At 39.3% G+C, this 25,333-nt stretch overlaps 1 protein-coding gene across 1 annotated transcript in view; it reads left to right on the top strand.

The window, feature by feature from the left end:
- Positions 1-24,770, top strand: part of CAGE1 (cancer antigen 1) — a 95,622-nt gene extending 70,852 nt beyond the window's left edge. Inside the window, exons 13-18 of the mRNA XM_036742522.1 lie at positions 108-212; positions 1,620-1,670; positions 8,093-8,163; positions 14,281-14,349; positions 17,731-17,770; positions 24,609-24,770. Of these exons, the coding sequence (XP_036598417.1) occupies positions 108-212; positions 1,620-1,670; positions 8,093-8,163; positions 14,281-14,349; positions 17,731-17,770; positions 24,609-24,713 (441 nt within the window). The 3' untranslated portion in view covers positions 24,714-24,770. The remainder of the gene's footprint in view (positions 1-107; positions 213-1,619; positions 1,671-8,092; positions 8,164-14,280; positions 14,350-17,730; positions 17,771-24,608) is intronic.
- Positions 24,771-25,333: the final 563 nt, after the last annotated feature.

Here is a 25,333-nt window from a genome sequence, read left to right as displayed (position 1 = left end):
GGTGGTATATCTCAGTTTGTGAGACAGAACGATAAGCATTTTGCTATTCTTATTTTTAATAATCACATATGGTTTTCAATTCAGAATTTCTACTGATGTTTCTTTAGATTAGCAAATTGGGAAATCTATTGGAGTCTAAAGAAGACCAGTGCAACAAACTCATTGAAGAAAATGATGAGTATCAAAAACATTTAGGAAACCTAACAAATAAGGTATGGTCTTTTTTAATATATAAAATCCTTAATCTCCTATAAATTATGCTATGTATTACATTGGCTTCTTTAATCTCACGACATGGAACACATTATCCCCAGGAAGTAACTTAGCAGGTAGATTTTTTAAAAATCTTTTAATCTATGAACATAAAATGCTTCGTAGATTGCCATGGAGTTATTCATGATCTCACTTCAGACAATTAATAATAATAATACTAATAGCTAACATTTATATAGTGCTCACTATGTGACACTGTGCTAAGCACTATAAAATTATTGTCTCATTTGAGCTTCACAACAGCCCTGGGAGGTAAGTGCTATTATTTCACAGATAAGGAAACTGAGGCAAAGAGAGGTTAAGTGACTTACTCAGGGTCACACAGCTAGTTAGTGTCTGAAGTCGGATTTGAACAGGTCTTCCTGACTCCTGGCCTGGCACTCTACTGCACCATCTAGCTGCCTTAACCTCCTGTTTTAGTAGGGAACATCTAAATCATCTACAATATGTCTGAAAACATATTTTATTAATGTATGGAGTGGCCACAGCTGAAATAATTGTAAGAGGATGGCCCATACTAACATATGAGAGGCTGCCAGAACTAGTTGGGGCAAGTCAGAGCTGGAATAAAAAGGAATTTGAGCCCCACCAATAACTCCTCAGCTTCCAGAGACCTTCAGAAACAGCACTATTTCTTTAGCAAGTCCATAAGGATGCTTGTCAAGTTGAAAAAGTACTAAGACAAATCTTTAATATTATCCCCTAAGTCCCAGGATTTGGGGCTTGTTGGGATCTTCTACTCAAAGGTTTGGCCTGAGGGTCTAGGTCTGCTTCCTGACACTTGACAATGTGCTACAAAAGTCTCATCTCCTCCCAGTCAAACTGGCCTTTTTCTACATTAGCAAAGATATGATGGTGCTACAGATGAGCTAAATTGGTTTAGATGAAGTGAATGGACCGTTCAAGATATCCAAAGTATTTAAGTATGTCATCGCAACAGATGACTTTGCCTTCTGACCAAAAATGGAAAATAAAGTAGGATCCATGGTCTGAACTGAGGTATGTAGACAGGCCCTAGCAGGAAACATCCTTAAGGAACACACAGGTTATGAACCGTGGAGTTCATGAAACACTGGAAGGCTGTGGGAGTGTTACACAGGCTAGAGGGTATCATAGTATACTGAAATTGTGTTGGGTTTTTAACTGTTTTCCACCTGTACCCATGACTTATATGAGTGGCAGATCAACAAAGTTCAGGTTTTGTGAAAACTTGTTATCTCATAAATGAACAGTAAACGTGGGCTCAGAAGGAAATACCCAGTCTCACACTCTGATGGTGATTAGTGCCCTGTAATCATGCTAGACTCTTAGTCCCCCTTTTTTTTGTTTTTTTTTTTAATAAATAGGACCAGGGTTCCCCCAGAGAACAAGGATGGCCAGATGAACCCCCAGCACAGGTTAGTACTGAGAAGTTCCTGAAGGGCTCGGTTCTTTCATGGTTAGGGAGTAGTGCAGGCATTTGGTGGGAATCTGGGCACCCCAAACTTGCTCAATCACATAATTTTGCCAGCACTAGGGAGGCAGGGCCTGGGCCTCCAAGGAACTAAAACCATCTTAGATGTCCTAGTATTACCAGGGAGACCTAGACAGTCTTCAAGAGGAGCCTGGCTGTGAGTGACACCAGATTGAAGTAGTGCTGGGTGCATTATGAAGGTGAGAAGGCCAGTTCCTGGTGGTTTAATGCAATCCTAGAGCTATGGAATGCCAACTTACCAACACTAAACCCTAGGACAACCAAGGATAGAGGAGAACAGATCATGTCCAAGGTGAATTGTTCATGGTGTGGTCTGATTAGATCTGGAAAAAAAAATAGGTTGTATGTGTCACATCTCCTGTCTGTCAAAGATTGCCATCAGTGTTTTGCATAACTATGGAGACAGCTTGGGGAGAAACAGGATTCAGTCTCCCTACACAAAGGTGATGTCCAGTGAAGTTTCAGGAAGCTTCAGAGAAAACAAACATTTGAACTCAGTGGCCTAGGAGTTTCCAGATCCAAGGGAGCTGGTAATCACTGAAATATTAGTCCTATCCTCCATTCAGCTGCCAAAGTGATTTTCCCAAAGCATGGGTCTGACCATGTCATTCCCAAACTCAATAAACTCCAGTGTCTCCCTATTACCTTCATGACCAAATACAAAATCCTGTTCAGCATTCAAAGTCCTTTATAACCTACCATCATAACTCCCTCACCCCCAACCTAACCCTTGCCAACCCCCAACCACACACACTTCTTGCTCCAGTCTTCTTATACTGATAAAGAATTTCCCTTCCTAAAGCAAATTTGTGGTTTATGGTCTAAGAAAACTGCCTGTGGCATCAAAAGTTTAAGTGACCTTGCCCAGGGTCACCTAGCCAGTATGTGTCAGAGGCTGGACAGTTATTCTCCTGTTTTCCATGATTATTCATAGACCACTGACAGTGGCTCAGAAATCACAGCTGCTGAATCTCTTAGAACCCTAGGATATAGTTAACTGAGCCTGGGGATTTGAACTTATCAAGGGCCTACTAGGTAATCTCTTACCATCTCCCAACTTATCTAAGATACCAGCTCCCTTTTAGACATTTTTTGCTTTATCCTTTTTAAACCAGAAATCATTCTCCTTGGCAAAGAAAATTAGTAAAATTGGAGATAAGTTCTACCTTTTTTCATTTCTTTGTTATCTTTGTCCCATCCACCCTGAGAAGGTACCCTATCCTTTCCTAGTTCCTCTTTCCCCAGAGGAATTTCCTCAATTCATTCTCAGCTTTAGCACTCCTAACACTTCTTTTTTCAATTAGTTTTTTTCAAATATAAAACCTTTATTTTTTCCTCCCTCTTCCCTCTTTCCCTCCCCACACACAAACACATACTAGAAAAGAAAAAGAAAACCCTTGTAAGAAACAATTCAATCAAGCGAAACAAATTTACAGATTGATCATGACCTAACTCTGTTCTTACAGCACTAAACCATACTTTTGTTTTCATATAGTACCCCCTGACCTTGCTTTCATCTTCCTTTTAACAATCTAAGTAGGTCAATGAGTTCCCTGGGCATCCACATCCACATGTCTCAAGACATGTCTTCCTTTTCACATATAACCTTGGGATTGGAAGAGACCACAGAGGCCATTAATTCCAACCCATTCTTGAAGAAGACTCCCTTCCACAGCATATCTGGCAAGTGGTCCTCCAGCTCTTGTTTGAATGCCCCCATTAAGGGTAGCTATCTGCTCTTGAGTACAATCCATTCCACTTTGGGACAACTCTGATTGTTAGGAAGTTCTTCTCAATGTCAGCTAAATTTATGTCTTTGCCATTTCCACCCATTGCTCCTAGTCTGAATGCTAGAGCAAAACCAAACAAGTCTAACTGCTCTTCTTCATAGTTTCCTCCTCCTCTACAGCCAACCAGACCTTTTCATAGTTTTATAGATTTAGAACTGGAGGGGCCTCAGAAGCATCTAGTCCCTCATTAAGTACAGGAAAAAAAACAAGTTCAGGGTAGTTAAGCTACTTGCCCAAGGCCTCATGGATAGCAGAGCTAGGACTTGGTGCTAGGCCTTCTGGCCCCAAACCTTGTTTTCTTTTTCACTCCACCATGCACTGGGGAACTGATGCTCTTTGTGTCTTCAGAATTTCATTTCGGAGCACTTCCCAGTCCTCCTGCACTGACTTCCTACACTGACTTCCTCTAGGCCATGGGATCCTCCCTATCTTGTCTTCAAACTTTTTGAAATCTGCTCTCCTAAACACTATGGTGCATATGAGACTATGCTCAGCATTCCTTTCCTACTCTTTCACAAATGCTAAGATGAAGTGGTCACTGATCCCCAGAATTTCCATCATTTCCACTCCAGCAGTCAAGTCCTCTTTTTTGGTGAGAATCATATCCAGAATAGATATCCCCCTTATTGGTTACTTCAACTTTTGAATGATCAAATTATCATTATGGAAAACCAAGAATTTATAATCTGCTCTGCTGAGGACAGAGCTCCAGCATGGTTTGGATAACTGAAGTACCCCATCATTCCTCTGAGTCAAGCTTGGAGTCTATTTCCCAAGCTCCTCATAGATTTCTTTTTCCTGTCCAGGAAATTCCTGTTGAGAATTCCAAAGTAATATTGCTTCTGCTTCTTTCTCCCTTGATTTTCACCCAAATGCTTGCCATCTTCCCCTTTCTGGTTCCTGGATTCCAGAACACAAGTGTCCCTTTTTAATACATAGTTCTAGAGAAGGGCATAGTGAAGCAATAACATGATGAATCTGGAGTCAAGACTTAGGTTCAAGTCCCACTACTGACATGATCTGCGTGAACATGAGCATGTTAACCTCTCCTAGCCTTATACATATCTCTGCAACTCTTAAGTTATAAATGTATGTACATGCATGTATACATATACACATTATATACATATGCGCTCACATGCGCCCACACATACATACCCAAGCATACATGTTTATATCTGTGTCTGTGTAATAGCCAATACTGACCAGCTTGTTTTAGGCCAGTATTGACTAAGGATCTAAGACAAACTAACCTAGTCCACCCATCAGTTTGGAGAGGTTTGTCAAAAGTTTACTAGAATTCCTCCAGGAACTCTCAAAAAAGGAGTCTGTCCTGGGGAGATATAATACACACACACACACACACACATGCATATACATCCATCTATCATTATATATCTACTGTCCTACCTTTTACCTATTCTGTTCCTTTTCAATAAGCTATACTCTTACAGTGCCATATTCCAGTCATAGGTCTTTTCTCTCCAAATCTTAGCAATACCTATGAAGTCAAGTGTGCCTTTAGAATATGGTTCACCTTGCTTGTTACTTATACTTTATGAAATTTCATATAGCTATTTAAGACTATGAGTTTTATGACAGGCTCCATTCTTAAATTTTATCTCTAGTGGACGTCTGGTATAATGCTAGTCTCCCATGGTTGCTTCTTTGTGGTGTCTTTGGGCCATCACCAATCACCTTGACCTATGTCTTGCCACAAGACTCCGATGACTCTGGAGGAGAGACCAAGCCTGATGACTTTGCACAGCTCTGCCTTACTTAAATCCAATTAACTTGCAAGTCAAGATATCAGCCTCCTGATGTCATTGGTCCTTTTTGAAAACAAAGGATGAACAACAACAACCTATGGTATCTACCTTGGTTGACATACATAGCCATTTTTCTTCCTCTCCCTCCCTTTTCAGTTTAAAATGTTTTTAAAATAAAATTGGCAAGACTTCAGGAAAACACATTCTAACAACCTTTGGTAGGTATGCTCTGTCCTTTCCAGAAGGCTGTCTTTCCAAATTTTATTTTCAGACATTGTTTTCTCAAACAGCCATTCACTTCTGAATGCCTGGAGGCCTTCAGTCCATGGACATGCTGGATCAGCTTTGTCCAACTTATTCTACCTACATGAGTTCATTCCAGAGTGAATCCAAGTGACCAAGCCTTCCACAAACTGAAAAAAAAAAATGCCAGCTTGTTCCAGGCCAGTATTGACTAAGTATCTAAGATAAGCTGGCCCTGTACACTTCCAAAAGCTTTCTGTTCCACCAGTTGCCATCTTCGTTTTGGAGGAGTTTTGTTAAAAGTTTGCTAGAATTCCTCCAGGAACTCTACAAAAAGGGGTCTCTCTTGGGGAGCTTACTGGTAATCTCCTGTGAGCTGGATTATCATCAAACTCTTTTGGAACTAGTATGATTGTAACTGGTTTGAAAAAATTCCCCAGGTTGAAGCTTTCCTAGTCATTCAAGAAATCCTGAGAAGTCCTGATCCTGTCCCACAAACTTGTTTGGAGAATCAGTGGATCAGGGATCAATCAAGCAAAGGGATAATCCTCTTGAAAATCATCTGGGAATCATAATAGACTGGAAGCTCAACATAAATCAACAGTGCAACATATTCTGAGGCTCAAATGGACTATTTGGGAGTTCCCTTCAGTTATACAAATGATGGCCCATCCATGCCTGCCCATCCCAAGGCAATATTGCAGGAAACAAAGGGAGTGCATTCTTAGGCTGCCTTAAGGGAGGCCAGATGTTCAGAACAAGGGAGGTGATAGTCCTACAGTACATCTAGAGTATTATATTTCGTTCTAGGCACATTTTAGAAACAACACTGAAAAGTTAGAACACATCCTGGGGGAGGATGACCAGGGTGGTGAGTGGGATGGAGACAATTCCATGAGGACTGATTAGAAGAACTGAGGATGTTTTAGCATGGAGAAGACAAGGGGTGGCCTGATGGCTGTTTTTAAGTACTTCACAGCCTTTGCATCTCTAAGATTCTATGATTTGAAGTCTGGACATGAGACATTAGATTCATTCTCCTTGAATCTAAAGTACATAATTATCTTCCCCACCTCCTCTCCCAAACCTTCCTTTCTTCCTAACTTCTCTATTTCTGTTGAGGATACCACCATCCTTCCAATTCCCTTGGATTATCCTGGACTCTTCCCTCTCCCTTACCCTTCACAATCAATCAATTACAAATTCTATCTCCACAGTGTATCTTATATCTGTGCCCTTCCCTCTACTCACACAGCTACCCCCATAGTTCAGGTCTTCATCCTTCCTCTTCCAGATTCTTGCAATAATCTCTTCCTAATTGGTCTCCTTTCTAGTGTTCCCCCTCCCTATTAGTGGAGATTTCATAAATACTAAAAGAATGGGATTCTTCAGGAGTTAGGCTCTTAAAGCTGTGAATCCTTTAAGATATTAGTATGGCCACCATGCAGGTGTGCCATGCAAAAAAATATCCTGCAGATAATTTACCTCATAGCTTGAGAATTCATCTTGGTAGTGTTACATCTAGTTCCATCAAATTTCACTATGTCACTGATTATGACCAGGCTATTTGTTTTTTAATTTGTCCCATTCTATCTCCTATCTTCAGTGCTTTTGCAGTACCTGGAATGCATTTGCTTCTCACCTCTCCCTCATAAAATCTTTAGTTTTCTTCAGAGTCCAGCTTAAGTGCCCTCCCTCTCCCCACAAGAAAGCTACTTTGTATATTTGTAAACCTAATTTTCTACATACATGTTGTTTATCCAAATAGAATGGAAACTCCCTGAGGGCAAAGACAGTTTGGGATTTTTTTGTCTTTGCCTCTCCAGCATCTGTCCAGCATCTTTGCCTCTCCAGCATCATGTGTCAAGTACTTAATAACTGTTTGTTGTATGACTGGGTGAACTAGGGACCATAAAAGGAATCTGCAAAAAAAAGGGACAGATTTCAGTTCACTGTAAGAACAAACTCCCTAGCAAGTAGAGCTGTCTCAAAACTGGACTGGACATACTGGGAAGGGAGTGTAGTGTCTATCACTGGAGGTCTTCAGAGTTTGATTACCTTTTGCCAGAGACAGAAGATTTCTGTCAAAGTATGGGTTGAACTAGGTGATGCCCTCTGAAGTTTCTTCTCTCCCAAGAGTCTATGATTCTATAACCAAGGTGCCAGATCTGAGGAGGCAGATAATGGCTGTAAGCAGATACCACAGTCCAAATCCTATAACTAGGAGTGTGATATGGAGAAAAAAAAATAATGAGAGGGAGAGTGAGGAGGAGGTATGTATTCAAACCCCTTTGTTAACACTTTTTCTGGAAATATTTACTAGGATCCAGCAAGAAACCCGTTAATTTATTTTTTTAACCATCAACAAACATAATCAACTAAAATAAATAAAATCTTACAAAATATCCTTAGCATTCAACAAACTATAATAACCAAATTAACAATTATCAAACAACAAATGTGTTTGCTTTAGTTCTCTAAGTCTGCCTAAATTTCTACTACCTTTGGCTTGTTTTTTAATATTAAACTTTATTTTTTTAAAGGTAACATCATATGAGGAGATCATAGAGTGTGCTGACCAAAGGCTTGAGATGTCTCACTTCCAGATTGCACAGTAAGTTGACAAAACAAATTTAAGTTTTGCTGTTTTAAGTAGTCACTAATACCTTTAGATCATTCAGTTGCTGATGAGTTAGTTTTCTTACACTCTTTAAAAGAGGAAATGCACCATATTTTAGAATAGGATTGTGGTCTATCTAAGGTTTGGAAGAAACTAAACCAGTGTAGGAAGATTAGATGGAATGTTTCAAAAAGTTGGAGCTTTTATTGTTGACAGATGAGGCAGAAATGGCAGGAAATGTGGAACAGCCAGTGGCTTTGCTTTGATCTTCTGTTCTTATCCCTAGATTTGTTTGTATATCAATCATGTGGGGCAGATTTTCATCACAGTCCCCTTATTGCTTCTGGGGTTGAGGGAGAGGGAAGGAGGTGGAGATTTTTGGGGTGGAGTCCCAAAATGGGTTTTGAGGATGCAGACTGGCAATAAGGGATTTAACAGTTGTTAAAGAAATTGCCTAACCCTAAGTCAGATAGTTGTCTAATTCAGTACCAGTAGAAAAAGATCAAAAGAATAGACTTCGTTTTAGACTGGCATTTTCTGCTAGCTTTTGCTGGTCACCTGGCTGGGTGTGTACTCATAATCTTAAACCACGCATTTAACAAGTTGTAGTTGCCTCCTGGTGTGGGGAGAGGCTTATTAGCTACTGCAAACTTAGAAGATGATAGCAGAGAGTAACAGGTGGCCCTAAAAAGACTGAATAGCTGAAGCCCAACAGAGAATAACAGACAGAGACAATACAAATGGGATTACTTTGTGCATGCATGGGGTATCTCTCCCACAAGTTACCTACCATAATTCCAGTGGGGCAGGGAACAGAGAATTCTTGTGACCAGGAAGCGCTCCTGGAGGACAAGCATATGGGAATAATATGGCTAGGAAATATACCCAAGAGGACACACACTAGGAACTCATGTGGCCAGGGCATATATATGGAGTACAAATGGCCAGGCCAGCATACACCTACTGTGCAGCAGGGCTGCCAGTATCCTTTGCTGGACATTGGGTCAGGCAATGCATCTCTGCTCTCTTCTGGGTGTTGTATTGTTTCTGTTGGGTATTACTTCTCTACATACACTCTGTCGTATCATGAGTGCTGGGCATCTGCACTGGTTTCATGGTTGTCATCTGAGTGCATTGCAAGAAACAATGAATAGGAGGAAACATGAGATGACTTGTAAGAATTGATGTAATGATGTTAGGTGGAACCAAGAGAACAATACCATGTAATGATTATGATAATGTCAATGAAAATAACACTAAAAGGAAGCTGAACTGAGTGGGCAGAGTCTAAATCTCATACCTGGGTTGGCAGAGTTGAAACTGCAACAGACTGGGCTGGGCCTTGTAGGCAATGAAAAAGTCAATACAGAGTTCATAAAGTTTCCTTTGACATGACCTGATTTTACCTGTGTACTGTGGTTGGAGGACCAGGCTACACAGCATGATGTGCCCCATCCTTCCATTTCATAGGCATATGTCAGAGCATAGCTAGATCTGAATACCAGGGCCCTGAGACTTTTGGCACAGACCTGCCTGAAAGAAAAGGTCAGGGCTCAGAAAGTATTGTCAGGGACCTAGAATGGGGAGCTGTTAGCTTGTGCCACAGCAGCATCACTGTCCAGCCCTCTTGTAGCCTGGGCATAGGTCCTCCAGCAGCTCATAACGCTGCTCACTTTCTTAGGAAACACAGCATAGTAAGGCGCATACAGACAGGCAATGACAACCGGATCACCACCCTGACTTCCTAGGCCTTCACTTTTCTGCTGCAGATTCTTCCCCCAGTGTTCTCATTCTCCTCCCTGTTAACATGGTAGTTAAGGTCTAGTTTCAGAACCTCAGTCCAGAAGTCTTGCCTTGAGTATGTTTTATAAACTGACCATAGATGGCAGCCTCAGAGGGAAAAGAGATGGAGGCCTCTGTCAGGATTATTGGCTACAATTGCTGCCTTCCTGACCCACAAGTCAACTGCCCTGCCCTGATGACTTCCCCTCTTAAGACCTCTCTTTTTCCCCACCCCTCCAGCCCACTGGCTGCCAGATGACTCCACCTTGCAGTGTACCCCTGGTAGGGAGCTGCCAGGGCCTGGAAAGTTCTCTCTCACCTTGTTTTTCATACTGAGTAGGTAATGAGGAGAAGCCTTTTCCTGAGTCACTTGTCCTCTCTGTGTAAAGGACTTCATGATCTGCCTTAGTGTGTTCTGTGGATGTGAGGCATTCTCTGTCTTCTCTTTGATCAGGTGTCTTTTTTGCCTCATACCAGAAGGGCTTCTGGGTGCTGATGCACTAAGTTTCAATGCCTTTCCACAAGCCGTCCCCCATGCCCAACTTGTATATACAAAGTAAAGTAAGCAGAACCAAGAGAACAATTTATACAATGACCACAACATTTCTCTTTGTATCATGCCAAGGAATGTTAGGAGTGAGAAACATTTTCCCTTTCATCATTACAAGACCATAGCTCATACAGAAGGTGTCTTGGATGTGTCTGAAGATTTACTTCTGTGGGCCAGGTTCAGAGAAAACACATCAATCGCAGGCACAGCAGGGATTGTTTTCCCTGAACCACTACAGCCTGACCACCACACTTGAGAAGGCCATACCCCACTCCACCTGCTAGGTCAGTAATATGGTTTCCTACCACACCAACCCTCCTTCATCTGTGAGATCACATACTACTGCTTTGCTAAGTTGTAGGAAGTATAATTTCCTGAGGCCCCAGAATCAATCAAGGTTTATGCCAAAATAGTCTTATCAGCCAATCGCCAAGCATTATCTCAGTAACTGTGCTAGATACACAGAATGCAAAGACAACGAAATGGTCCCTGCCCTCAGGGAGTTTACACATGCCTATCTTAAGCTTTCTCTTCCTTTCTAAGGGTGCCCTTCTATAAGCTTGAAACCAGATCCAATAGTACCATTGGAACATATAGTTAGGGATATTTCACTGGAAGTAAATACAAGAGGGAACCTAGTACCACCATCCTTAGAGCACCATAATCTCTGACCAACCTCTAGCCAAATGGGTTTTTTAAAACTCTCTTGCTACCTCAAATGATTCAGTATATTCTTTTTTTAGTCAATTTTAGTGATAGCTTTTGTATTTATTTCAATTATTTTTAGAGATCAAAATATAGCAGGGCTCCTCTCACATAGGAGATGTACACAAAAATATCATATAAAATAGAATGCCAAAGTACACAAGAGGTTGTTGATGCTGTTGTTCAGTCATTCAGTCCTATCTGATCCGGCCCATAGCACCCCAAGCCCTTCTATCCTCCCTCCACTATCTCTTAAAGTCTAACTTCTGTGAGAAATGTGCTCATTCTAAACAAAACAATAATCATTATGAAGCCAGGAAAGTTCTCATTTTATTTTAACCAATTATCCTACATTCCCAGTGAATGGGCACCTCCCTAATGGAGACTACGCTTGCTCAAATGGCAACAACACCTTTTATGTTGTTCCCAACTCAAATTTTCCTCCTGCCTCCCATTGGTAGGCACTTCAGGGTTCCCAAACCATCCCCTATCACATCTTCTCATCTCCACATTTAAATTCCTCCCCTCCCTTCTCATCCTCATATACTTTATTCTTTACAAAAGGAAATGCCAAGCCAAAATATTTTTAGTCTCCTCTCATTTGTCTGTATCAGAAAGGTTGCTCCTCAATTGCTAAGAGATTTGACTAAAATCGGTGAGTTTGTACATAATCAATAATAAAAGTCCCATTATCTAATACCATGTCTGGTTTAATAGGCCTCATCCAGGATATCAATAATAAAAGTCCCATTATCTAATACCATGTGTGGTTTAATAGGCCTCATCCTTTCTGAATGAGACCTGGCCTGGCAGTTCTTTTGAGAGAGAAGCAAAGGTCTTTTCAGAACAAAGAAAGGTAGTAGAGATGCTGATTTTCAGGTGGTCAGCATCCTCTACTGTCCCCTAAAAGCAGTTTTACCTCCTACATTAGCCACCAGTATGACTTCAAATCATATTTTCATATTTCTGTGGAAACAAAATTCAATCATACCTTACCATGTTCATGATTTCCATGACAATATCTATCTACTTCATCCTCTGCTGTCCCCATTTCCTTTTGCCTTCAATCTTTCCCAATATCAGGGTCTTTTCTAATGAGTCCCATCTTCTCATTGTGTGGCCACAGTATTTCAGCTTCAGTATTTGATCTTCCAGTGAATAGTCTGAATTAATTTCTTTAAGTATTGACTTACAGTCAATTAACATTTCTTTACTCAAGTATTTCCTTGCTGTCCAAGGGACTCTCAAAGCTTTTCTCCAGCGCCACAATTCAAAAGCATTTATTCTACAGCACTCAACTTTCCTTATAGTCCAACTCTCATAGCCATACACTGGTACTGGAAAACCCATAGCTTTGACTATATAGACCTGTGTCAGCAAGGTGATATCTCTGCTTTTTAGTGTGCTATCTGGATTTGGTGCAGCTTTCCAAGGAGCAAGCATTTTTTAATTTCAAGGCTGCAGTCACCATCTGCAGTGATCTTTGAGCCCAAGAATGTAAAATCTGATATTGCTTCCATTTCTTCTCCCTCTAGTTGCCAGGAAGTGATGGGAACAGTTGCCAAGATCATAGTTTGGTTTTTTTTAATGCCATGCTTCAAGCCAGCTTTTACACTCTCCTCTTTTACCCTCATCAAGAGGCTTCTTAATTCTTCTTCACTTTCTGCCATCAGAATGGTATCATCTGCACATCTGTCGTTGATATTTCTCCCTGCAGCCTTAATTGCGGCTTTTGATTCATCCAGCCTGGCATTTCACATGATGTACTTTGTATGCAAGTTAAATAAATAAGGTGATACTATATAGCCTTTTCCAATCTTAAACCAATAAATTGTTCCATATTCAGTTCTAACTGTTGCTTCTTGACCTGTATACAGGTTCCTCAGGAGACAGGTAAGATGATCTGGTACCTCCATCTCTTCAAGGCCTTGCCACATTTTGTTGTGATCCACACAGTCAAAAGCTTTAGTCACTGAAGTCAATGAAGAAGAAGTAAATATTTTTCTGGAACTTCCTTGCTTTCTCCTCAATCCAGCAAAGGTTGACAATTTGGTCTCTGGTTCTTCCTCCTCTTCCAAAACCAGCCTACTCTTCTGATAGTTCTCAGTTTACATATTGCTGAAGTCTCACTTGCAGAATCTTAAGCATAACCTTGCTGTTGTGTGAAATGAATGCAATTGTTCTGTAATTTGAACATTCCTTGACATTGTCCTTCTTTAGGATTGACATATAAACTCATCTTCTCCAATCTAGTGGCCAACAGTGTTGAGTTTTCCAAATTTGTTGGGGGTGCAGCACCTTAACAGCATCATCTTTTAGGATTTTAAATAGCTTAGCTGGAATTCCCTCACTTCACTAGCCTTATTGTTAGTACTGCTTCCTGAGGCCCACTCAACTTCATTCTCCAAGATATCTGGCTGTAGACCAGTAGCCACACCATTGTGGTTATCAGTGATGTTGAGATCTTTCTTGTATAGTTTTGTGTATTCTTGCCACCTCTTCTTAACAATCTCTTCTGCTTCTGTTAAGTCCCTACCATTTTTGTCTTTAATCGTGCCCATTTTTGCATGAAAATAATCTTAAATTTCATCGAGATCTCTTGTCTTTCCCATCCTGTTGTTTTCTTCTGTTTCTTTGCCTTTTGCTCATTTAAGAAAAACTCCTTATCTTTCCTTGTTATTCTCTGTAATTCTGCATCCAGGTGGAAATATCTTTCCCATTCTCCTTTACCTTTCCTTCTTTCCTTAGCTATTTGTAAAGCCTCATCATATAGCCATTTTGCTTTCTTGTTCTTTTTCTTTAGGATGTTTTTTGTAGTAGCCTCCTGCACAATATTGTGAAATTCTATCCATAGTTCTTCAGTCACTTTATCTACCATGTGAGAGGTACAAAATGTAAAAGTACATAAATATAAATAAACAAAGGTTTATATAAATATGTAGTCATATGTATATAACATTCACATGTTTCCTTTATGGGAAGAAGTGCCATATAAAAATATATTCTTTATTTCTCTAACAAAACATTACATGGAAACACAATTTCACCTGACACAGGTTTTTTTTTTTTTTTAGTTTGGAAAAGAGGAACAGACAGTTGGAAGATTTCATTAAGAAGCCTAATGTGCAAATTTCAAATTTAAGGTAAGCTTTCCATTTGTGTCAAATAAAAAAGATAACCTTAACAATGGGAGATTGCAGAGATTATAAGCTAAATCTTTGTGTATAGAAAATAGATTAACAGACAGCAAGATGTTTCGTGATAAGGTTTTGACATAAACGGTTAAATCTCATTTTCTTAGGTACCTGGAGTTCCATAGTTTTGGAGATATTACACATCAACTAATCCAACCCTCTCATTTTACAGTTGAAGAAATTGAGACCAAGAAGGGGTAAATAACTTGCCCAAAGTCAAGTAACTATTAAGTGATAGAGCTGAGACCTGAACCCAGGACCTCTTTCCAAATCTAATGCTCTTTTGCTCTGTATCAAGATAAAACAATTCTTGTTTTTCTGAGTTGATTTTTCCTATTTGTTCCTATAAAGCTCAAAGGGGAAGAGTGAGAAGAAAACCTGTCCCTCTGCATTGGCAGGGTTCATATAATCAGACTCCTAGAATTGAGTGGAACCTCATATTGTCATGTACTAAATGTTCCAAAATGTACTTATAGGGATCCCTCTTATACTCCCCAGAATATGTGTCAACTAGGATTTTTTTAAACTTTTTAATTCAACATAAGATAGCTTGCTAGGGCAAGTTGTATAATCTTTTGCTCTAGAAATTTTTAAAAGTGGAATAGACTTTCACATCTGGGCTGGTTTGCAGAGATTTATTCCTGCCTAAAACATGAAAGAGTACTAAAGCACTAATCTGCAGTGAGAAGACCCAGGTTCAAAATGCAATTCTGTGCATTTTGTCTACCTATGTGACCTTGGACAAGTTATTTATCGTGGCCTGTTTCCTCACTTATCAAAGATGGAGTTGGACTAGATGACATCTAAAGTTCAAACTTTAAATCTATGGTCCTAAGACCTTTTAAAGTACCTTACAATTCTATAAATCTATTCACAATATAACTGGAAGAAATTGGTGGGGATATTCTGATCACTTGATTTCCTCCCCAGCCTAGTTGATGAAATCACTGAAAGGGCAGGTAAGAGACAAAGTGTTAACATGTTAAAAGTATAAAAACATCATCTCTACCCCATTACCTGTTATGAAGTGTGAAAGAGCAGCTTGCCATTAGCTGGATGAATACTGGCCACAAACTGAGTGGCCTTCAAAAAGATATCCTGCAAGCTCTGGAGACAGTCAAACCAGAAGTGTGACCCCAGGGTGTCCCAAGGAGAGCCAGCTGTGGAGAAAGAACCTGGCTCTTGAGAGAGGCTCTCTCTGCTTTTCCCTCTCCTCCCTCTTTGACCCCAACATTAACCACAGTGCTTTCCCACTAGAGAAAGGGTTCTTAATATATTTATGTTAGGGACCCAGTGATAATTATAAAATTTACATTTTTTTGATATTTTTGTTTGATGTTATGGTTATAGTTTGAGGTCAGAGTATAATGATAAGACTCTAACATGGAGTCACTTAGGCTAAATGGTTCTAATGCCTATAGCAGCATAGGGGCAAAACAGACAATTTGTATTTTTGCACTGTTAATTCTGTTTTCGGCAGATAAAGCTTGCACCTTTTTGATTAGATGGGACTCTTGACCTATTGCGGGGGCCTTGAGTCATTCTTCTTTGACTGCCTGCCTTAGATAGTCTTCCTACCAGTTTGTAGTCTCAATAAAGAAACTTCTCCTCCCCAAGCTTCACCTAAGCCTGGTATCAATAAGAGACCCTGAGAACTTTTCTACCATGTCTAGATCTAATTAGAACTATCCCTCCTATATCTGGTACCAATTACCTGTTCTCAACCAAGCCTATTCTTAGAGTATATAATCTTGCCACCTGAACACCAGTTTTTAGCATGTTTCTTCTATGACATGTCTCCCACCCCTTCACATTGGGTAAGTTTTTTGCTTCTGTGGTAATAATGTGTCTATTTATATTTCCATATAAATAATGTGTATGTTTTTTGTTTGCCTGTTTGCTGCACCATGTAACAATATAAAGCTCATCATTGTGTCATTTCCCTGAGTACCAACTTTTACAGAAATTTTTCAAACTTGGGTATTTGCTTTAGTCCAAGCCATGGGGCCAAATAAAGCAGACCCCTTTGACAATCTGCCAAAGCCTATAGGCCTCTTCTCCAAATAACGTTTTTAAATGCATAAAATACATGGGATTACAAAGAAAAAAATTTATATTGAAATGTAGTCATATTTTTTACAAGGTTCTCAGACCCTAGGTTAAAAACCCCTGCATTAGAGCTACTTTCCCAGTAGAACACCCTTCACCCAGCAGACAGAAGGAACAATCAGTGGAGATGCCTCTAGGGAATGAGACCTTTGGCAGTAGAGAAGAGAGCTAACCATGGATTCAAAGGAAAACTAGACCCGACAGTCAGGAATCAAGCTGTGGGGAACAAAAGACCCTGGGAATCCAGCTAAGTAATGTCCCCAGTAAATATGCTGTGCCCAAGGGATGCATGAATTCACCATAAAAGAAAGGACATCAGGATCCTGCAGTGCCAGAGGCGAGTTGCCTTATCAACATGTATTCCCTACCATCGATGTACTCTTTAAGTGTGTGCCTACCCCTCCTACTACAGTTGAAATAGAGTATGCCTCAATGTTTTGTTACTGTTGTTCTTATGATATCATCTTAGTAAATGCCTTTGTTTTTAACTAATTGTGTCTACTGACTAACTGTTAAAAGGAAATAAGACCGATGGGGGCTTATGAACTATAATTTTAGAAGTACAGACCCACAGAGTACCCTTAAACTTTGAGATAGCAGCCACCCTCAACCTTGGAGTATGAGTTGAGGGAGTAATTCATGAAGGGGACACCAAAATGATACTAAAGAGACAGTGCACAAGACTAGCTCCCCTCCCCAACAAAAAGAACCAAAAACCCAGAGAACATCTCATTTCCTTAAGAAAACAGTATTATGTGATCAAGATTTCTGACTATACCTGGTTCATGAGTTGTAATATTTCTATAACACTGCTTCTGTGACCCGATCATATAGATGCGGCATAGATATTAAATGTGGGTAGCAGATGATAAAAGAAAGCTTAAACAGCCTTATATTTTTAGCTTTTACTCATTTCCTAAGAAAAAAATCTACAGAAAGGTCTAAACTTGTGAAGATAATCTAATTTAATACTGGTACTTCACTTCAGTGATACCAGGCCACACATTATTCAGGGAAGCTTTTTATCTTAGTCATTTAAAATTGTGTTTTTATAATAGGCTGTTGAATGTTTCCTTGAAAGTGAGAAAAAAAAGTTCAACAAATGAATCAGTTCAACATCACTTAATAAGGACCTACTAGTGCAAGGCATTGTGATAGCCAAAATTTCCATTATATTCATTGTTACAAACCCTTTGTGATTTGCCTTTTTATCTCTTACAGAACAAAAGGTTTAGAAAAACAGCCAAAGTCCATGACTGCGGTGAGTCAACATGTTATTATTAATAATATTAATAAGTATTATACCTGACAGTACTTTAGTAATTTATTCAATACATTAATAAAATTAGTTGACATGTATGTAGCACTGAGATTTACAAAGCAATTTTCATGCATTATTTTATCATTTAAAAGAATTTCACTAAATATCCATATAATGTGACAATCCCATGATTAGATCTGAGCTCCTACACTTAAGAAAGTCTGCATTTCAGTAAGTCAGCTCAGTTTTCTCTAAATCCCTCTCTCTCTTCATTATCCCCTCCCATTCTGTCCTCTGGACCAGATTTCTTCCAGTGATTGGTGGCTTCAAGTTGTCGCTCACTAAAACTTCTCTACACCAAAGCAACAGAGGAAATTTTGAGATTAGGATACCAGGCCTTTGTTGCATTTCCTAGAGTTCTTTATAGAACCCATAGCTGGTTCTGCTCCAACTCTATTCCAGACCATACACCAGACAGAGAAATGCACCCAAAAATGACAGGAACATATGACTGTATAAATCATGCCATTCAAGTCCTGCACTAGTGTATTGGTAATTAAGGTGGGATTTTCTTACTGTTTTAGAATGCTAAGTTAATTAAGTGTTTTTGATTGAGTCTTACTAGGTGCAAAGCCCCAGGCTGGTTAGCAAACTAGTTCACTAGTTTGAGAGAGGTGGGAAGCCCCCAGGGCCCTGAGGGGAGTTGCTAATACCAGAGCCAATAGTATGCACCTAAGTTCTGGTCACTCAGATGACATGTGATGACACCTAAAGATTGTATAAAAAGAGAGAACAGAGTTGTTTGCTGGAGTCTCTGAGCCACTGGAGGAGTGGCACATGACTCTGGGCCAGCTGTTGTTAAGAGCCTCCCGGCTTGTGAACCCAGATGTTGATACTTTTTGCTAACTATGGATTTGATTTGGTCTGTTTATGTTGTGTATGTTTGTAATTTGTTTGTATTTGCTCTGAAGTTCAGGTTGCTGGCTTTTCCTCCTGAACTGAGTTTATATGTATATGTTGTATTAAAGTAAGATTGTTAACGCCTTAACGTTGCTTTCCTTAGTAAAGCAGATCAAAAGAATCTGTGCTGGTAGCATTCTTGTTGTTGGGCTCGTCTTGGTCTTTCACCCCGCACTGCATCTGCTAGCCAAATTGTTGTAACAACTAGGCAGAGTTTGCAACAGAACTCTTGGGTCTGTGGCAGCCTTTCTGAACTTAACCTGAAACCCTGGAAATGAATGCTCCAGGAATTATGGAGGCTCTAGGATGAGTCCCAGTCTTCTGTAATAGCTTTCCCATTGCTTTCCATGGCACTGTGGCATAAGGGAACAGGTTTTGAAGCCAGGAAGATAAGAGCTAAAGTCCCACTTCTGACACTTCTGGCTGTGTGGGCCTGGACGTGTCACCTAAATTTTGAATGCTCTAGACTGCCCTTTAAGACTGGGAGAAAGGAAGGAAGGAAGGAAGGAAGGAAGGAAGGAAGGAAGGAAGGAAGGAAGGAAGGAAGGAAGGAAGGAAGGAAGAAAGGAAGGAAGGAAGGAAGGAAGGAAGGAAGGAAGGAAGGAAGGAAGGAAGGAAGGAAGGAAGGAAGGAAAGAAGGAAGGAAGAGAGAAAGAGAGAAGGGCAGAGAGAAAGAAAGACAGAGAGAAAGAAAGAAAGAATGAAATCTAGCCAGTAAACCCAAAGTCAAGTAGGCAGCTTCTGGCCATCAAAATTTACCTTCCTTTGGAGAGAAGAACGAGAAGAGAACAAGCTGATTACCCAACTAGCTGAGTCCCCCTTCAGACAGCTCAGTCTACTCACAGGTTGTGTTTGCCCTTCGTTTTCAAAGAGGACCATGACATCAGGCAAATGGTGACATGACTTGCAGTTGACTTTGATTTGAGTGAGGGAGGGCTATGCAAGGTCACCAGCCTCACTTTCTCCTCCAGAACCATCTGAATCCAGTAACCAGATATTCTTCAGGATGACTGGAGATGACACAGGATGCAATGGGAGACCCGGCCCTTTTAGGCTAAGGTCTTTTCAGGTTCTCACTTTGAGTGATGCAACACCCATTCAGCGAATAGGCCTCTTTAAGAAGTGAGTTAAGGTATGGCCCCTTTAATTAGAAAAAAAGAAAAAAAAATCATGCTGGAAGGGAAAGACCCTCGAGATTGCTGTTACAAAGAGAAACAGTTACCATTGACATTCACTCTAAGCCAGGAGGGCCCAAAATACAGCCAGTAAGTGGAGCTTGGGCAGGGACCTATTGTGGTCTAATCTATGAGCTTCAGAGTGAACTAGGTTTAAAGTTTTGTGAAAGACAGACAGACAGAGAAAGAGAGAGAGAGAGAGAGAGAGAGAGAGAGAGAGAGAGAGAGAGAGAGAGAGAGAGAGAGAGAGAAGAAGGGAAGGAGAGGGAGGGGGAGACAGACAGACAGACAGACATAGAATGGGCTGACTTGCATTGGTAGAGGAAGTTTCCTTACCCAGGAGTTTTGTACCAATGAAATCAGATGACCAGTCACTATCCTATCCTATATTAAACCACTTGTGTGAAACCAGTTTTTAGGTCAGTGCAGGACACAAAGGAACAGTTAAGGAAATCACACCGCAACACTAAAATTGCACAGATCCAAGATAAACTTTCCCCCTGGAGTAAATTCATAGAGAGCTCTTCTTCAGGGTCTGACATGAATTTGCCTTTGAGGAGCCCAGGGAATTTGTCTTAATATGTTATTATCCAGCCAGCATCTTGAATTTTTATCACAAAACATTTTGATACTTGGTATTACTGCATTATTAATATTTATAACACAGTTTTGTCATAAAGGATATTTCAAGCTTTGTATCTGGAATTCCAGCTTTGGCACATGATTTAGTGGTTAGAAAATAGTAACTATTCAGCATTGCATCAATTCTCCACTTGAAATTGTAGGAAATATAAAGTTTGACTAGAGATATCCAGGTTATATTCTGATGAGAGCTCTAAGTCTCTGTGGAAAAATAGCATCTCCATAATGTAGAAATTCACTTTTTTCAGTCTCACTTAAGTGATTAAACTAAGTGGTGTTTTAGTACTAAATGAGGTTTCTCTTACAAGGAGAGAGTAAGGCTCAAGAATCATAAGCAGGCTTATTTAGACAATCTAGGTGTTCAGACTCAGGGCCATAGGAAATGATTAGCTTTACCTCCTTCATCCCCTCTGTCCACTCATGACTATAATAGCTCATTTTTATGTCATTTACAAAGGTCTTTCCATATGTCATCTTACCTGAGTCTCAAGACAACCCTCTGAGATAGATAGATACTACAGCTATTTTTCTCCCCCAGCTTTACAGATCAGGAAACTGAGGTTAAGAGCTTACACTAATCATCAGTAGTCAAACCATTGCTAAGTATTAGAGGTCTTCCTGACTCCACATCTGACATTCTACCCATTATGCCACACTTCTTCAAACACTGGAGCACAGAAATTCCTAGTTCTCCTGACACTGTGTATATCTGTCCAGAATAAACATCCTTGCCCTAGATCTGACTCAGAAAGGAATGCTGAATCTCCAGAACTTCTAAAAGCTTGCCTATTAGACCTATGAAAGAAGATCCTATCCACCTCCAAACAATGAACTGATAAATAGAAGTGCACATAATATGCTTTTACATTTATAAATCTGTATCAAATGGTGGTCTTCTCTAGAGTGGGGTGGAAAGAGAGGAAGGGAGACAATTTAGAACTTAAAATGTAACAAATTAATTTAAATTTTTTTTAAAAAAAGCTCTCTTATCCAATGACTTAGCCAATTCTTTATTATTTAGGAATTAGCAATCTAGTTTATTCAAATGGCTGACTTTTTCCTCCTCCTTCATCTTTCTTCCCTTTCATTCATATCATTTTCAACAGAGAATAAATAGTGAAAAGAAATCTCACATCATTTCATTTCACTACTGGTTAGCAGCTATTAAAAGAAGAGATTGAAACTAAGTCCATTTGAAACACAGTATATGTAAGAGATGTGAACCATTCTGATTACCCATTATCATTAATAATTTTTTAAAACTTAATTATTACTGTTGGTGGAATTGTGAACTGGTCTAGCCATTCTAGAAGGCAATTCAGAACTATGCTCCAAAAGCTATTAAACTATGTATACCCTTTGACCCAGCCACTACTAGTTTTATATCCCAAAGAAACAAAAAAAAAAGGAGGAAATGGATCTATGTGTACAAAAATATTTACGATAGCTCTTTTTGTGGTGGCAAAGAATTGGAAAGCTGGGTGATACCCATGAATTTGAGGTATGACAGAACAAGTTATGATATATATGAATATGATGAAATACTATTATGCTGCAAGAAATGAGGAAGAGGATGAGAAACCTGGGAAGATTTGTGTGAACTGATGCAAAACGAAGTGAGCAGAACCAGGAGGATAATTTATATAATAATAACAACACTGTAAAGATACACAACTTTGAAAGAATTAGGAAATCTGATGAACACAATTCCAGAGGACTCATAATGAAACATGCTGTCCACTTCCTGATAGAGAGGGGATGGACTTAGAGTGCAGTTTGAGATATAACCCCATTGGACAGGGCTAATGTGGGAATTTGTTTTCCTTGACTATACATGTCTATAACAGGGACTTTATTTTTATTATTTTCTAATTGAGGCAGGAGGAGTAGAGGAAAGAAAGTAGGAGGGAGTAAATGCAGACCTTTGTGAATGTAAAATAAGATTTAACTAAGAAAAAAAAAACCTAGCTTTATAGCTTTCTAATTCCAACCCTAGAACATTTAATTTGTTGAGATACTCATATACTTCTACAATTAAGGATCCATGATTCCATCTTAGCCCGTGGACAGAGGAGCATTAGGAAGACCCAAGGTCAAGTCCTGCCTTAGACACTTACTAGCTGTGTGACTTTGGGCAAGTCACTTAACATCTCAGCCTCAGTGTCCTCATCTAAGGTCCTGTCTGCCTTTAAATCTATTATCTTCTACTGATTCCTCTTGGACTTAATAGATGATGTTTTAGAGCTATTGCTACTGAATGAGTAGCTACCTTGAGGATGCTGAGCACCCCAATGGTAACTGGACTGCTCCTTAAACATAATAGGCAACAACATATCAGCAGGCTCTTAGTGTACTCTGCTAAGCACACAACTCCTAAAAACACAGGTTTACCTCCACAGTAGAAGTTTCAGTAGAAGTTATTGGTATATAGTCATGCTGTACCTGTAAGTGTAATTTGTAAGAAATTAGATCAATTATACAATCTATACTTTAAAAAAACTTTAAAAATAATTTTCAGTGTTCTACATATTTATACCTCATATCCCTTGAATTTCTTGGATATAAGCAGGCTGGCTATAAAAATAGGTCAGCCTACAGTATTTGTAGTCTGAATTCTTTAAATAATTAAGGAATATTATAAATTTAGTCAGCAAGTATAATGATCTTGGTATTATACAAATCCAATGTATCTTTTATATTCTTTAAAAATGTATCCTAGTAAGAGTTAGCCAATTGATATTTAGCTATGTTTTCAAATAGAAGCTTATGCTTGTTAAACAAATATATTAAGTCTCTGAAGTGACCAACACTTTTTTGCTGGAAACAAAAATAAAAGCAGAAAATAAGGTCATTACCCTTGAGGAGTTTACAGTTTAATTAAAGACACAATACATACACTTGCAAAGGAACTAGAGAAATCCAAAAGCTATCTCTTCACAAGTGTGATATGCTATTTTTGTGTTTTGTGTATGACAAGAATGAGAGAAATGAAGTAAAATATATGCACATTTCTAGATTTAGTATAAGACTAAACCATTTCCATTTGGAAGTTAGAAGACAAAGTGGGCAATCCATAATAGATTCTCTGGGCTTCAGTTTTTTCATCCATACAGTGAGCATTTTGGACTAGATAACCTCTAAGGTATTGTCCATCTACAAAAGCCTATTTTCTATACACAGAAATAAGTACAACATGTAATTTCAGATATGAGGAAAATGAGGCCCAACTACAACAAGAATCACTCTCTCCTAACTTCTAATCTTGTGACCTTTCCAGTACAACATATTGCCTCCTACAGTAGAAATTTCCTCATTGAATTGGGTGACCATAAGGAAAGGGTTAGGATGGGGGAGGGAGTGTAGCCCCCCATCCCAGGGAGGATGGGGATGCTCTATTCTCTCTACAAGCAAGCATCAGTGATATTGTACATCCCATCCACCATTGACACCCTGGACTCTGAAAGAGTAAGTATAGAGGGTTAGATCTGGAATCAGAGGGCCCCAATTGCTTGCCCTCTCAGCAAGGGGTGGTGGGGACAGAGGGAGAGAGTTCAGAACCAAAAATTTTGAAAATGAATGTCTAAAATTATTTTTACATGTAACTGGGGAAAAATAAAATGCTAAATAAATAATTTTTAAAAAGTAAAAAAAAAAATTTCTTCATTATTGAATTTTGATGGAGCATCAAATCCTATCAACACCCAGTTTTGCTGAGGTTAATGATTCTGTTGATGAGCTGCCCAAGGTTCCGTCTTCTATTCCTTTTCCATCTTCATGGCAGTCATGTGGTCATTTTCTAGCTCTTTGATATTTCCAGTAACTGGTAATTAGGGTCATGAAACTCAAAGCAATTTTGCTTCTTGTTAGCAAGTACTGATAGAAAAGGAGGTTGAAAAAGACCTTAACAGAAAGTTTTTATGTTACAAGGGATATCATCCAGCCATGCTCTCACTGTGCCCATTTCCATGCATAATAAATTAGTGAACTGTTCAGTGTCTGCCTTTGATAGTTTAAAAAAAAATAGAAATCGAGAAATACTGACTTTTTTTCCTTTTTTATAGGTATACAATATCTTAGAAGCAAAGAGAAAAGACTTAAAGTCACCAAAACTGAAGACTAAATATTGCCAGTCATACAGCCATCCCATGAACAGACTGTTTCCATAGTAAAGTGCCCAAATAATATATGTAATATTGATGTATTAAAGTTAATATAAGACAGTACAAGGAGAAAATCATTCAAGTTTTTCCATTTTATTTCAGTGGGGATTTATGGATAATATCTGAAAACAGACTTACTCCATCTTAGCATGAGCTTTTATGTAGTAGGTTCTTTTTCATTCCAATTTGTACTGTGCCCACATCCATTACACTGAATACCACTTAAGACAGTCATTGATGGGGCTCTAATAGTAAAGATGCAGAGGAAGAGTTTGAAAAATCACTCCCACTTTTTTATCTATTGCCTTCTTCTCTCAGTACCATCTCCACCCCAAAATAGATACTATATCTGAAATTCTCTGAGATTGAAAAATGTCAAGTTGAGGAGCAAGAAAAAACAAACCATGTTAGAGTCTCAGACACAGGGTTACATTTTAGGGATTTGTCCATGATGGTGTGTGGAAGCATGTATTTTCTATATTGGCAATGCCAGCTGAGTCTAGCCAGTATGCCCAACAGGCTAAAAGACTAGTGGTCACCCTAGTGACATGACAATGAACTATGAAATGGCCTCCTAATGTTAGAAGACACGCACAAGAATAAACGTAAACCCACGCTGAGTACAG

The sequence above is a fragment of the Trichosurus vulpecula genome, chromosome 1 (assembly GCF_011100635.1).
Source record: "Trichosurus vulpecula isolate mTriVul1 chromosome 1, mTriVul1.pri, whole genome shotgun sequence".
NCBI classification, from domain to species: Eukaryota; Metazoa; Chordata; class Mammalia; order Diprotodontia; family Phalangeridae; genus Trichosurus; species Trichosurus vulpecula.
Note: the sequence above shows the minus strand (reverse complement) of the source record. Positions and strands in the feature narration are given on the sequence as shown.